At 52.4% G+C, this 14,223-nt stretch overlaps 7 protein-coding genes across 7 annotated transcripts; 4 read left to right on the top strand and 3 right to left on the bottom strand.

Moving 5' to 3' along the window:
* Positions 1-682: 682 nt before the first annotated feature.
* Positions 683-1,937, bottom strand: N7468_002854 (Zn(II)2Cys6 transcription factor domain-containing protein; the record flags this gene model as incomplete). The annotated part of the gene is made up of 2 exons (XM_058472151.1): positions 683-1,786; positions 1,869-1,937. The coding sequence occupies 2 exons, from the start codon at positions 1,935-1,937 to the stop codon at positions 683-685; spliced, it is 1,173 nt and encodes a 390-aa protein (XP_058335292.1).
* Positions 1,938-2,539: 602 nt separating this feature from the next.
* On the top strand, positions 2,540-3,393 carry N7468_002853 (PSME3-interacting protein; the record flags this gene model as incomplete). The annotated part of the gene is made up of 2 exons (XM_058472150.1): positions 2,540-2,705; positions 2,813-3,393. 2 exons carry the CDS (start codon positions 2,540-2,542, stop codon positions 3,391-3,393), a joined length of 747 nt encoding a protein of 248 aa, XP_058335291.1.
* A 1,121-nt stretch (positions 3,394-4,514) lies between these two features.
* Positions 4,515-5,945, bottom strand: N7468_002852 (uncharacterized protein; the record flags this gene model as incomplete). The annotated part of the gene is made up of 5 exons (XM_058472149.1): positions 4,515-5,011; positions 5,049-5,302; positions 5,384-5,510; positions 5,581-5,722; positions 5,790-5,945. 5 exons carry the CDS (start codon positions 5,943-5,945, stop codon positions 4,515-4,517), a joined length of 1,176 nt encoding a protein of 391 aa, XP_058335290.1.
* Positions 5,946-6,277: 332 nt separating this feature from the next.
* On the top strand, positions 6,278-7,107 carry N7468_002851 (putative 2-hydroxychromene-2-carboxylate isomerase; the record flags this gene model as incomplete). The annotated part of the gene is made up of 3 exons (XM_058472148.1): positions 6,278-6,352; positions 6,399-6,498; positions 6,563-7,107. 3 exons carry the CDS (start codon positions 6,278-6,280, stop codon positions 7,105-7,107), a joined length of 720 nt encoding a protein of 239 aa, XP_058335289.1.
* A 250-nt stretch (positions 7,108-7,357) lies between these two features.
* N7468_002850 (uncharacterized protein) lies at positions 7,358-7,985 on the bottom strand (the record flags this gene model as incomplete). The annotated part of the gene is made up of 2 exons (XM_058472147.1): positions 7,358-7,767; positions 7,970-7,985. The coding sequence occupies 2 exons, from the start codon at positions 7,983-7,985 to the stop codon at positions 7,358-7,360; spliced, it is 426 nt and encodes a 141-aa protein (XP_058335288.1).
* Positions 7,986-10,047: 2,062 nt separating this feature from the next.
* On the top strand, positions 10,048-11,323 carry N7468_002849 (putative glycosyl hydrolase; the record flags this gene model as incomplete). The annotated part of the gene is made up of 3 exons (XM_058472146.1): positions 10,048-10,524; positions 10,598-10,851; positions 10,918-11,323. The coding sequence occupies 3 exons, from the start codon at positions 10,048-10,050 to the stop codon at positions 11,321-11,323; spliced, it is 1,137 nt and encodes a 378-aa protein (XP_058335287.1).
* Positions 11,324-11,965: 642 nt separating this feature from the next.
* Positions 11,966-13,558, top strand: N7468_002848 (HoxN/HupN/NixA family nickel/cobalt transporter; the record flags this gene model as incomplete). Its single annotated transcript, XM_058472145.1, has 6 exons — positions 11,966-12,147; positions 12,227-12,377; positions 12,427-12,512; positions 12,561-12,839; positions 12,896-13,041; positions 13,104-13,558. The coding sequence occupies 6 exons, from the start codon at positions 11,966-11,968 to the stop codon at positions 13,556-13,558; spliced, it is 1,299 nt and encodes a 432-aa protein (XP_058335286.1).
* Positions 13,559-14,223: the final 665 nt, after the last annotated feature.

Here is a 14,223-nt window from a genome sequence, read left to right as displayed (position 1 = left end):
GAGCTCTTTCATTGAAGTCGCAAGAAATGAACAAATGACAGCCTTGACATCGATATCCCCAAGATTGTGAGGGAATCTATATTCGAAAGCGAGTCAGTCTTTGCGGCAAATTGTAGAATCTTTTCGTATCGGTCCCACGTTTGAAGCTTTATATAGTATGCAAGATCGTTAGTATCAGACACATGTTTCTAAAGTACAGACAAGGACATGTTTAGGTATCCTCGCGTAGAGAATATACTTCATAGGTTTTGGACTTCCGATACTGTCCACATTGGTCATGGTGACTTCTCGACACCCATCCTCCTTGATCCACATGGGAGCCGGAGAGGATTCCAAGCTTCATCAGACGGCTATGTGGGGTATAATCACCCAAAGGGATAAAGAGACACACAGTGAATCCCAATTCCAAATAACTGCCATGTGTCTTGAGGGGAGAAGCTCGTTATGTTGTTTCGAGGTCCGCGCAACTAGGCAGCTGGTCCCGTGGCATGGACTAAAGGCGACAGGCCTCCAGAATGGACAGAAGCAGCCTGTGCGGTTGAGCTGCTTGACAGAGGTGCTGGCTATCAAAGCAAAAACGGCCCTGGAGGTTTATGAAACACAAATCCCCGCCTCGCGTCCTCAAAGAAGTTCACGGACTTGCCAGTGTAGGCCAGATATGGACTCTGACCCCGTCCCTGCATTAAAGTGTCATTTTATAACGAGGCCAGGAAAGTGAATCCTCCCAACGAGGATGGATGGGTTGAAGGACTTGCAACAACTCCGAGACCAATGCACGACCCGAATCGCGTGCCCACCACCATGCTTTCTCCAACTCTCCGAGGAGAACCCCCCAGTGCATAAGTATTAACAGAGCCAATGGCTGACGACGTCGAACATTATTCACAAATTCTTTATCCACCCCGGCCAGCCATGCAATGACATTCGAAGGATCGCCCGAGTTCGTAAACAGAGTGTAACAATACCGAAGGTTGGCGATGATATCTTTGTTGATTCTGTATTCCTCGGGATCAATGATTGCAAGGGTTTCCTCGTTGAGCGTTCCAAGCCGATCAAGGGCTTTTCGAATTGGAGACTCCAACTCAGTAAGGCTGTTCCGTTGGAAGAATATTTGGCTCGTATATAGGTTTAATTTGATCCACGACTGGCCGGCTTGAATGATGTTCTTGATTCCTTGGAGAAGTTCGAAGAGGGTGATGATATTCTCCGTCATGTTCGATGGCTCGTCTCGAGGGGCCATGGCCCGTGGGAGAAAGATACCAATGACAGTGGTGATCATAGACTGGGCCAGGACGGCCTCACAATTGAGTGGCGTGAGATCATCAATGGCTGCCCGGAATGGCGCAAAGCTGAGGTTATGATACTGCAGGGCAGTATCGACATATGCCAGTGATGCGGGAGGTTCTAAGGTATTGGCAATGTCCAGTGCGGCCAGCGCCAAAATCCCGTTCATCAGGAAGTCATGCTTCAAGGCAAGATGTGGGACTTCTTTCTGCCACACCGACAATGAGACTGCGGTTGTGGTGACACTTCGGAACGTCTCCGTGGCAAAACGGTGCATCAACTCCAGGTCGCGTATACCTGAGCTGGCGGACGAAGTTGAGGCTGGACTCACAGGGCCCAGGGATCGCGGAGTTGCGGGGTGATCTCGATCTCTCGGCATAGCCGATCCGCGTCGAGAAGTCAAGCCATTCTGGCTGGTCGTGTCTCGCGTTGGCAGTTTCGAGTAGGTACAATCCAGTTCGCGGGATATGCAGTTGGTGCAAGGAGGGCCCGATTCGTCACACTAGGATCTGTCAGAAACGTGGCCATCGACCCGCTTTCCTCTAGCGCAGTGGACATTCCACGCTCATCGCTCACAGGCTTACCTTGACACGCCGCCGCTTACACTGATCGCATCCATTTCGTGACTTGGTATGCGTTCGGCGCGGAGCCATGCTGACAGGTGCTTTCCAGCGAGGTCGCTGGACTCTCACTTGGGACGCTAGAACCGCCGGTCACGTGGTCCCTAAGTACTGTAGACCTTGACTTGTTCTATTGTTCCGTTTTCTGAGACAATGAACGCCCCCGGAGAGGCTCAGTTGGGGTTCTGGGCGCCAAGGCAAGAGCCCGGAGATGTCGAGGAAGATTACGCGATTCGCAGGACTGCTCTGTCCAACTTGGGAACACACCGGGACAAACGCGCCATCTTTAGTCCCTATCCACCTGAGTTACAGGTGGGAGCTGTTCCAAGTGCCCGGTATCCATATCTTTACTTGCATCTACGATTCTCTCTATGCTCGGTAGATTGGGATTTCATTGCGAGAGTCGAATCTCCCTCATACACAGTGATCATGCAGCATAGCATACCGCTGCCCATACCGCCTAGTAAAAGCGGCAGATCGTCTGGGTTCACCAGATGCCCCAGCGATTGATTGTCCCGCTCTCGTCGATTTCCTGGCGCCAGTTCATCTGCCTACGGTGTCGACAGATTGGTATACAGCTCTGGAACTTTACGGCCAAGAGGATTCGCGGTGTGCTTTCCGCGAATTGCTGCAGAATGTCTTCCGGGTTCGTCTCCGCTGGCACCAACGAGAAGCCTGTGGAGCGTGATGCCGAATGGGTGAGGGTCCAGCAGGAGCTAGAGGAGGAGCGGCGGCGTAAGGCCGACGCAGGAAAACAGGGCGATGGCAAGAGTCTTTACGAAGTGCTACAGCAAAACAAGTGTGAGTCCCATTGCTTGATGACATGCGGCATGCCCGCGGTGTCGTGTTGGTTCACACGGTAGACTCGTAGAACTGACATGCTGGGACGATCTATTGCTCGCGCATAGTGGCCAAGCAAGAGCAATTCGAGGAAAAGACACGATTGAAAAACCAATTTCGCGCCCTCGACGACGACGAAGTCGAGTTTCTCGACTCGGTCCTAGAATCTACCCGTGCCCAAGAAGCCGCTCTCAAGCGTGAGACCGCAGATCAACTCGAAGAATTCCGCAAGCAACGCGAAGAAGCAGAAAAGGCCCAGCTAGGCCCGACATCGTCAGATGTCACGCCCGCGGAAGAGGAAGAATGGACAATCCCTGCGCGTAAGAAACGGCGAGGGAGGAAAGACCTGCTGCTGTCTGGTAAAAAACGCAAGATATCGCTAGGAAGAGAGGGTCAAGAACCAGACCAAAGTAATCCCCGGCCGCGAGAGGCTAACGAGGGTAATGAGCCTACCGTGGAGAATCGTGAGGTCAACCAAGCTGCCCCCCAAAGTACTACCAAGGCAACTGAGGCCCCTGCGAAGCCCGACAACACTGTTACCCAGCCACCGCATCTACCTGGAGCAGTGAAGAGTCCTGATTCTCAAGCGTCCAAAGTGGCCACTGGTGGGGGACTGGTAGCCTATGGCTCTGACTCTGATTCTGAATAAATTAAGATGGGGCTCCATCAAATCATTACCATTGCTGCTCACAATATCATCCTAGCCATTTTGTGTAGCCTGTTCGACTATACCCATGATCTGGCACCCATTTTGTTATCAAAATGACATTGTCATGCAGCTATGAATACCATGACATATGTGGTCAGGCGACTATCTCATCAGAGGCTCATCCTGAGAACCCCCAACCAAAACCAGCTACTTGTGATTGACTCGAACAACTTGATGTGGACGGGACAAAGCTCTCCAGTCAACTTCGAAGTTGTGGCTGATAGCAAGGTTGTGGGGCTAGTCGGCAAGCTCCTAGTGTTTGCACGCTGTGATTGACGGAAGATTTCGACCAATTCCTCCAGAATGATTGCTCTTCGGGTCTCGCCCGAGGTCCGATCAATAAGCCAATGACCTTGATGATAAGCGCATGTCAACTATCGTTCTTTTAGCGCTATGGTCTCGTGCTTAGGGCCCTGTTTATCCTAGAGGTCTTTTGCGTGGGTTACCCCACAAGATTTTTCTCCTTTGAATGCCGGCTGTCGCGTGCAATCTGCCTAGACCCTCTCCATCGTCATTTTTAAGAGATCACTCTTCAATATTGACCTCTCCCATTATTTGTGGAACTGCTTTAAGGATTTTCGCAACGGCTGTCCTGGCATCGTTCATGAGGCTTTCGCGAGTCTTGCACTCCGACTATCACAGTCGGTCCGTCGGGGCGAATCTTCCAGGTAAATCCAAGTATGTATGTTGGTTTTAAAGAGTAATGGCTTGTCACTGTCGTAGCAGTAGATGATGCACTCTATAGAATAGACACATAGATCGATGGATCTACAGAGTCTGGGGCCCTGGGAACCCACTGTCCGATGAAACACATTTCGCAGAGATGCTCTTGATGCGGCCGCTCCATTGGCTGCTGACCGGGCCGTCGAGATAAAATCGGCTCTGATAGATGAAAGTGCATTGGGGTAGAATATATTATGTAGACTAAATGATCTCTTTCCAATACAAATTCCTATCTTGCGCATGTACAGAATATTATGAATACATTATCCCCTGTAGCAAAATGATGGTCACCCCCTCATCATAATCTTCGGGCTGTCTCCTGATCGGTTTGCTTCAACTTAACCGTATCTTCGACGAGCTTCAAAAACAGCGGCTTGGTTTGCTAGGGCTTCTGGAGTCTTCTCACAGTCTTGAGGCAGCCAAACATGGACCAGCTCAAGGCCGGCGTTTTGAAGCAGCTGTTTCCATTGTGCTTCAGTCCGCTCTAGAGAGGCAAATGAGCCCATCATCTGGATATCACCGAGCGCGGAAGAGAGAAGAACCCCCGCTTCAGGCAAGATGAGCTCATTGATCAGCAGAACGGAATTCGGGCCCATTGCATCGCAGACGCGCCGGAGGATTTTCTCCGCTTGCTGATCCGGCCAGTCGTGCAAAACTGTTCGCATGAAGTAGGCCTTTGCATGCTTGATTGGCTGCTCCTGAAAGAAGTCATAAGATTGGCTTTCGATTCTCTCCGGCAGCGCCGTGGCGCTATCGATGACGGGAGCCAGGTCTTGCAGCACGAGCTTCCCCGGCAAATCAGGGAAGCGCTCGTGGAACATCCTGAGATCCTCGCCTTGGCCCCCCCGCGATATCAACGATCAAAGTATCACCTGCGGAGGAAACCAGTAATCGTTCGGCGGCCGGATAAAACTCGAACCAGTTCTTCCCTCGTCGGCGAAATGGCATCGCCATCACCGTATTGAACGCTTGCCCATAATACGGGTTGGAGCTCAAGAACTCAAAATAATGTTGGCTGGATCCCAAGGCGAACTGAAAAGGCCCATCGTGGGCATCGTGGGGGCTCTTCCACCCTTTCTCATTGAAATACTCCGGTAGCTTCGACAATACTGACATGAAATGCGTACTACACAGTCTCTTGTTAGTAGGTGTTTTGTCCGGACGGAATAAATTGGTCGAATTTTGAACGACTTGGGGGGATGTTTACCAATGAATCAGCGCAGCTGAAAGAGGAGAGCTGGACACCAAATCCGCCGCCAATGGGGCTGGCGAATATACCTGTGGGCGAATCTCATGCACGGCTCCCATGGCTGCTAAAAATCTCATGATCCGAGCTAAAGGGGCAAAGTCAGTGCCTCCCTGACTAGGATCGTGACTTGTTGCATGCTTGCACACGACACTTACTGAGTAACAAAGGCTCCGCAGGCGTCTTCTCCGCAAGCGCGTGAAGGTTCACTGAGCCATCCAGAGACTGGCCTGCTTCGAGGGCCATAACATCGAACAGTTTGAGGTCAGCAGCAAGTCGAAGGACCACGAGTTGATGACCCTATTGTTCGTATAACATTCAGCATCGCCGTGGACGTTTCCAGCAAGAAAGTTCAGGGGCACCTTACGGAAAATGCAAGGCGCACGATCGTATCGGAGGGCTTCTCAAGCTTATCTCTGAGCTTTTCGCAGGCCTGTAGTAGATCCTGACGCTCGTTTCCCTTCAGGCCCGATACATTGCCGGCCAGAGTATTGATACTTTCAATAGACTCGGCGATAGACATGGTGAACAGCCAATCGTCGAGTTGGAGCGATGCCCGCCAGAACTTGGACGGTGAGGCCCCATGTCTGTCTGAGAATTTATATCTAAAATTTACTTCTCCTGTTCGCGCTCTCTACACACGGTGAATTTCGTATTCTACGGGCTTCGTGGATTCCCCGTAAGCCCCGCGAATATGCCGCGAATATGCGCTGAGTCATGGGCCGAGGTCCACGGGTCTCCAAGTCTCCAACCCTGCGGGGGGGGGGGGATAAATGGAAACGAAGGGGAGATTCAACAGGTCCATCAGTCCTCCGACTTCCCAAATCTCTGACCAGACAATCACTTGGACCCGCCATGGCAGTGCCGAAGATCACAGTATATCTCGATCTCGTGAGCCCATTTGCATACATTGCATTCCACATTCTAAGGGTATGTCTCTACATCCGGGTGAAGGGAACTAGAACTGACTCGCTAGAATTCGCCGACCTTTGCAAAATGCGAGATTGAATATGTTCCGATCTTCCTCGGGGGCCTGATGCAAACGTGTGGCAACACGCCGCCAATAGCAGTCAAAAGTAAGAGCCTCCTCCCCACTGCCAAAAAAAAAAAACCGAACCAGACCAATATCCGATCATCTAGACAAGGACAAATGGATCGATGTCGAGCGGCTACGTTGGGCCAAATACTTTTCGGTGCCAATGGCCGACCGGGTCCCAGACGGGTTCCCTCTTCGGACACTTCAAGTCCAACGGGCGCTTTGCGCCCTCTCCCAGATCTCTCCTGCACAGGTTGCCCCGGCGATGGAAGCTTTGTTCCGCTCGTCATGGGTCGATCGGAACGCGAAGATCGTTGACCCCAATACTTTCGGCTCGATTATAGGACAAGTCGCCGGTGAAGAGGTTGCGCAGCAGGTGGTTTCCCTCGCTGAGTGTCCCGAAGATCCTCGCAACGACATTTCTAACTATCGTGATTATGACCAGGTGGGCCAGGCTCATGTGAAGTCACTCCTGACATCAAACACGGAGCGGGCCTTCAAGGATGGCGCATTCGGACTACCGTGGTTTGTGTGCACCAATGTCAACAACAAAACGGAAGGGTTTTGGGGGGTCGATCATATTGGGCAAGTGGCAGATTTCTTAGGCTTAGATCGGAGCCACAATGCGGGCTTTAGAGCTTCACTCTGATACGAGTCTCATTTCCATAACAAACAATATATTCCGCATTTAACCTACGCTGCGTCATATCATGGATTCTGTCGGTTTGGGGTGCTCGTTGCCGAGGGTTCAGCAGGACCATGGAGTTTGTCGTATAATACTTCAGCTCGTCTTTGACCGTAAGGTGGTGCTCTTATGTCGTTCTCGCAGAAATTCGCAGACTTGCTCCGGATGCATTTGGTCAATTCGCTGCTGGTCTTCAATATATTGTGTGGTGTTTTTATCTATGAGGAACCAGGTTAGGAATCTCCACAATCAGCTGGTCTCCAACAGGCTGGGTGCCTACCGGGCGGTTGATCATCTGCACTGTTGCTTTGACCGACCATAGCGTGCTGATACGGTCCCGGGCGTTGTTTAGAAATTCCTCCGTGGCCGGAATCGCATCTTCAAGGACGGTCTTCTTGATCCCATTGGCCGCCTCGGAAGTTGCCGTCGTGGCTTTGTTTGACACGTCGGAAACTGAGGTATTGCCAACAAGGGAATTTATTTGGTTTCGGGCGGTAGAGAAGACATCACTGGAGGATCTTGTATCGGAGGGGAGGTCTCTGGATCGGCTCCCTGCTCGATAGGTACCGTCGATGCCGACGAGCCCCCTGATGAATCCATGTCCAAACACCTCGCTGCGACAATCTGTGGATGGAAAAAGGCTGGAGTGGAAATCGTTTGAAGGTAGGGTCAGAATCCATAAGGCTGAATTTAGCGCGCAAGGCCGAGGGGTGATGGGGCTATGACGGCCAACTAGGACAAGGCGACCAATGAATCGAGTGCCATTGGCGCCAAGAGAATATGGATCTCGGCAGCCCTGGAGGAGATTAGGCAGCAGAGAATCAACATCCGGATGAGATCATGGCGCCAAGTTGGCCCTGTTAATGAGATGAGAAGTGTGGGCACTGGGTCCCGGTAGCATATGACGTCGCCGGCTCCATCCAGTGGCGCGCTCGCAACGGTCTCCTAGTGCGCGATCGCATTGTTGGAAGATAACCGCGTGACCATCATGTCAAAAGGATGAGCAATCTGGTATGATGCTCGCTCTTTCAGGTACTATGGTGAACTGGGGCTACTCGGAATCCCAGTGGTGCTGGGGTGCCTGCCGCGGTTATATATCCCAGTTGAAGTCCTCCGGCCCACTGTGGGACTAGTAGCCACAGCCGCGTGGAACAATGCCCTTATGATCAACATGGAACGCGACTACAAGGTAGAAACAAAGCTCACTCGGAGCTCGAAATGAGACTCCCGCGGAAGGTTCCCGCTTTAGTGATAACGCACAAAGCGTATTGTCGATGTGACACGGAGAGTAGATCCTTTGGTAAGAGGAGCACTTGAGTGACATATACTCCAAGTCGATGGTGATCACTGGGCACTGAGAGGCTCCGACCTACAAAGCCCCGTGGCACTAGCACTCCATCCACGAATACCGCGACACATCTTTAGCAAATCACGTCTTCAAACTTGAAATTCAATGTTCAGTAATTTCCCAGGCCAAATAGACTCATAGCAGGATGGGAGTAATAAACCATAGTGGTGCCAGCCTAATATTTGGTCATACCCCATCAACAAGCGGGCAAAGAAGTTCCCCTTGCCATTGCTTCTCGTTCTTCACTCAGTCTAGCGTTGGAAATGGCGCGCTGACTCTAGCTACACTATCCGGCCACGCTCGAACAAAAGTACTCTAAAGAACAGCACTATGAAGCAAGGTGAAGTGCAGGCACTCAGGAAATACGAACAGGTCTTGCCAGGATCATCCACAGCCAAGTCCTCTTCGTCTCGGGGGCTGATGAGTGCCATCATATTGGCACACCCGTTCCTGCCAGAGCACCCAATACCCTCTTACAGGCAAGTGGTGCGGTGGTCGCGCGATGGTATCAGAATATGTCTCATAGCACAAGATTCTACACTCCCCATGAAACGTCCGAGGCCCATGGCAAATTACACGGTGTATCGTTCTCTGTCTTGGAAAAGCGGCTAGGAGGACAATATCAGGGGAACCGCCCAATGCAGCTTGTGAGACATTTGGCGCCCACGGGGACTAAGTGACACAAGACAAACGCTGACGTCAGAGACGATCAATCAAATCCGACCTGCAATTTGTGATCTGAGAGACGCGTGGACGCATGTTTCATGCGGACGATCGTACAAGCAGCCCAATTCGAGTGCATAAACCTTCCGCTTCTCGGAGGAAAGAGGAAACCCGGAGAAGCCCAGCTGGCAAGATGGTGGACGGGGCGGCGAATCGAACCAAGATCCCGCCCCAAAGGGTTTCGCACGGCATTTATCATCATGATAATAGTCCGACCGATCAGAGCGAATCAGCGAGGATGGCATTTTCGTGTTTGCGGTGCGGTCTGAGGGCGCTCTCGGGTACAAATGGGCATGCCTAGCATGCATGATTCTCCAAGAGATCATCCCGGTTGCTCAGCTCCGAGTGGGCCGAGGGAAATTCCCGAGTCCAATAGGGGGCGGGTCCGGCGTCAGGCACATCTACACCTCCTGCGTCAAAAGTGATGGGGAGAGGCACAAAAACAAGACGTGGTCTCGGCGTTGCAAGGGGAGCTTCATCCGAGTCATCCCTTGATGGGGGTTGATTTAGAAGTTAGCGGAGGTCAGTGCCATGCCCTTGGCGAGGGAGCTCGGACATTTCGCTACCACATTGCTGTTCTGGTTCGTGTGCTTTTGGTCGATCATGCTGATCAGGGGTCTCAGTTTAAGCGCATAGGTGGGCCTGCATGATACCCCAAAATTGGACATGTTTAGCCAATGAAGGGGGGTTTCCCCCCTGGGGAATGCAGGCGATTGGGACCTTTCAGCTATGCAACTACGAGCTCCCGAACCCAGGTCTCCTGTACTTAAAGGCGCGTCAATTCACATCATGTTTACCGAGGCAGGTTTCCTTCGTGCTGGCACACCTCAACCATGCGCTTCACCCTTGGACGTCTCTTGCCCCCTGCACTGACCGTGCTGGCTGTGTCTGGTGCGGTTGCCGACGACGCTCAATCGAGAGCCGAGAATGCGCTCGATGTTCTTCAAGAATGGTACGATAATTCGACGGGCCTGTGGGATACAGCCGGGTGGTGGAATGGCGCCAATTGCATGACGGCCGTCGCCGACTTGGCTGCCGTGGACTCGTCGGTGCGTGACACCGCCAGCTATGTCTTTCAGACCACCTATAGCAAGGCCCCGGCCTCCAATCCTCACCCTGGCCCCGAGACCAAGACGACCTCCAAGCGACGCCATCTTCTCGGCCGTGCTAGTCCTGCCGTCAATGCCTCCGCATGGTTGGATTCGGCGTATGATGATGACGGGTGGTGGGCCCTTGCATGGATCGCGGCATACGATGTCACGCACGAGCAAAGCTATCTGGACCTAGCAGAAGGCATTTTTGCCGCACTGGTAAGTCAACGGGGGATCAGTGGAGCGCCTCGCCCCAGCTTGTCTGAACGGTTTGTGCTGACCAGTCATTTAGCAAGCTGCCTGGGGCACGCAGTGTGGCGGTGGGATCCAGTGGAATCCCACCAGCACCTATGTGAACGCTATTACGAACGAGCTCTTCCTGTCCGTTGCGGCCCATTTGGCCAACCGGGTCCCGTCACGTAAAGCTTTCTATGTAGATTGGGCCCAGAAAGAATGGGAGTGGTTTCAGGCCCAAGGCTTCATTGGCGAGAACGGCACGATCAACGACGGACTGCTAGATAACTGCCAGAATAATGGTGACACGGTGTAAGTTCGGGCTTTGGTCTTGCCACTCGCGGTCTACGCTAGATTGAGCTAACGTCGTCCTTCCAGCTGGTCCTACAATCAAGGGGTAGTGCTCGGTGGGCTCGTCGAGTTGAACAAGGCCGCACCGAACGACACATATCTCCCTTCAGCTGAACGCATTGCGAAGGCTGCAATTGAAACCCTGGCTGATTCCGACAAGGTCATCCACGATTCATGCGAGCCCAGTAACTGTGAACCGAATGCCACTCAGTTCAAGGGGATCTTTATTCGCAACTTACAGATGCTGTATAGCGTGGCCCCAGATGACCTTTATAAACAGGTTATCATCAGCTGTGCAGACCATATCTGGACCAAGGACCGGAATAACCAAGGCCAACTGGGGGTCGTCTGGTCGGGGCCGCTCAATGGCCCTATCGATGCCACGACCCAGAGCTCAGCGCTGGATGCGCTGATTGCGGCGATTACTATTTAAGGCTTTCTTATTATATATACCCCGTATTACAGCATAATAGAACCATCCAAGGAGGCTTCAGTCTCTTGAAATGCCCAATCTGCCGAGTCGATTCCTACTTGCGAGCCAAACAGGCGCTGGGGGCGGCAAGGTGTAGAACAGATTCCTAAACCTCGCCAAGCGAGTCATAACCTTCGTTCTCAGGCGTCCCGTGGGCCCAAACTGCAGCTTAGATACAGCTCAAATACTGCGGGGCTGATCTTCGTGGTACTGAGAATGTATTAGGCGACCAAAACAAACCGGATGAATAATGAGCTGGACGGATCGGAGCTCCCCGCTGCCCCGCGGGTTGAAGTCTCGTTTCCACGGCCATGAAGCCGTAGGAATTGCGCCTGTTTCAGAGAATTTACGGATTTAGAGCTCCATTTCAGTCATCGGACGTGGAGCTCAATAACCCTGTCATCTTGACGCTTCGCTAGTTGAACGGTGAAGTCTTGGAGCCCCGATTCCACTGCAGTGCTGAAGCTTCCCCGCAGTGCGGTACCTTGGCAGCCGATAAGACCAGAAAATTTTTTAGCAACCTTGAAGCGAAGAATCGAGATAAGGCCGGGGCTCTTTAAGAAAGGCCCCGGGCCCATTCCATTGTAACTCACTCACATCACCATGAGCGAGCATGAGAGCTCCGTAGAATCCATCGATAGATGGAGTTGGACGCCGCTTTTGCGCCACGCTGAGCGCTCCCACCGACGCCTCCCAGGCATTAGAAAGATCCCGCTGCGAGCGCTGGGAATCATCGGGCTCATCGCTTTTCTCAATGTGGTGGTATGGATTGCAGCGGCTATTGTGTTGGTAAGTCCCCCTCTGCCCTCCCTTCCCATTGAAGGGACTGGGACCTGTGAGAAATCTGACTAACAGGTCGCATAGCGCTTTAATCCGTACGTCTGTGGAGCACCTAGGCCCGACTGGCCTTTATGAACGTGTAGATACTGACACTGCCATCAGATCCTTGGTGTCGACTGCGGCCCTCGCCTACTCGCTGGGCCTCCGCCATGCCTTCGATGCGGACCACATCTCGGTGCGTGAACTCTTGGAATGGCACAGGCGATGAGTGACTGACAATCCAGGCCATCGATCTCATGACTCGACGACTTCTGGCAACGGGCCAAAAGCCAGTCACCGTCGGGACCTTTTTTTCTCTTGGGCATTCCACGTAGGTCAGCATCTCTCTACCACCCTTGCGCATCACTAAGCCCTCCAGGATTGTCATCATCACTTCCATCGTGGTTGCTGCCACTGCTGCTGCCGTGTCCTCTCGGTTTGATAGCTTCAGCACCATCGGCGGGATTATCGGGAGTTCCGTCAGCGCTGCGTTTCTGATCCTACTGGGCCTTATGAATGGCTACATCCTGTACAAGTTGATCAAGCAGATGCAGAAAGTCTTCATGTTGCGGGAGGGCGAAGAAGACGAAGCATGGAAAATCGAAGGGGGAGGCCCTCTCTTCTCTGTGCTGAAGAAAATGTTCAAAATCATCGACCGGTGGGTGTTTTCCCCCATGCAACGCTCTACCCTGATGGTCACTGACGAGGACTCAGGCCGTGGAAGATGTATCCGCTGGGAATTCTATTTGGCCTAGGTTTTGATACTTCTTCCGAGATTGCGTTGCTGGGGATCTCCTCAATTGAAGCGGCCAAGGGCACTTCGTTCTGGGTGATTCTTATTCTTCCTGCTCTGTTTACCGGTGAGTGCACAGACCCCTGTCCTGGGTGGATTTTTCAATGTCTCATGCGTGCTGGGTCTCAGCCGGGATGTGCTTGCTAGATACAATTGATGGGGCCCTCATGTTCTCGCTGTACATTCAACCGGCCGCCAATTTCTTGCCGCCCAAACCCGACGAGACGACCTCGGAAGAAGAGATTGAAACTTCTGCAGAATTGGCGCAAACGGCTGCCAATCACAGAGACCCGGTGGCATTCCTGTACTACTCGATTGTCCTGACTTGTCTGACTGTAATTGTGGCCATTGTGATCGGGGTCATTCAACTGCTGACCATGATCCTGAACGTCACTGATGCAAAGGGAAAGTTCTGGGACGGCGTCCAAACTGCCGGTGACTACTACGATGCAATCGGCGGTGGGATTTGTGGCTGCTTCATAATATTTGGCGGGCTGAGTGTCCTGGTATATAAACCCTGGAGACGGTGGATGGATCGTCGACACGGTCGCCCGGGTCCAGTTCTGGATGAAGAATCTCAATGAACAGGACCCCTCGGGTTCGGGTGGCCAGGGCCAAGTGATTATCCACACTTGTGCAACGGGTGTATCTGGGCACGAGGATTGCGTTCTCGTTGGTAAAGGGGCCACGTCTTGTGTGACGACCAGAGATGAACGGGGTCAGGATGAGATAGTATAGTGCAGCGCCCCCCCCCCATCGGCATCTTGGGAACAGTAAACTAGCCTCATGTGCTTATTGACAGCCTGGAAGACCCTTCATCGAGTAATTCCCGACATGTAAGTGTAGTCAACGTTCAGTTCCTGACACCAACACTCCCCAAGGTTGTACAATATAACCCGGAGCTCCTTTCAATCCCGGATGAGCATTCTCGTATAATCCGCGAGTAACTTTCCACTGACCTCCTGGCTTAGTCACAAATTCAGGTCATCATGGATCCAGATGGTTCCAATCGTGTATGCAAGTCGGTGCTTGCCGGCGTACAACATGAAGTACGGCTAGTAATCTTTCAGTCCAATAGAGAACTTGTTGCCGCGCTGGTTTTCGCGATGTCTACATATACTTTTTGCTGTGTATATCCACCTTCGAAGCGCGATATTGCTTCAGACTCTAAGCTTGCCAGGAGCCCTTGAAACCTATCAAGATGCGTCTCCCGATCACTCTTTCACTAGTTGCTCTGTTGCCGAGGGCA

The sequence above is a fragment of the Penicillium chermesinum genome (genome assembly GCF_028974085.1).
Source record: "Penicillium chermesinum strain IBT 19713 chromosome Unknown utg000002l:1.0-5270490.0:1.0-5274688.0, whole genome shotgun sequence".
Classification (NCBI taxonomy): domain Eukaryota; kingdom Fungi; phylum Ascomycota; class Eurotiomycetes; order Eurotiales; family Aspergillaceae; genus Penicillium; species Penicillium chermesinum.
Note: the sequence above shows the minus strand (reverse complement) of the source record. Positions and strands in the feature narration are given on the sequence as shown.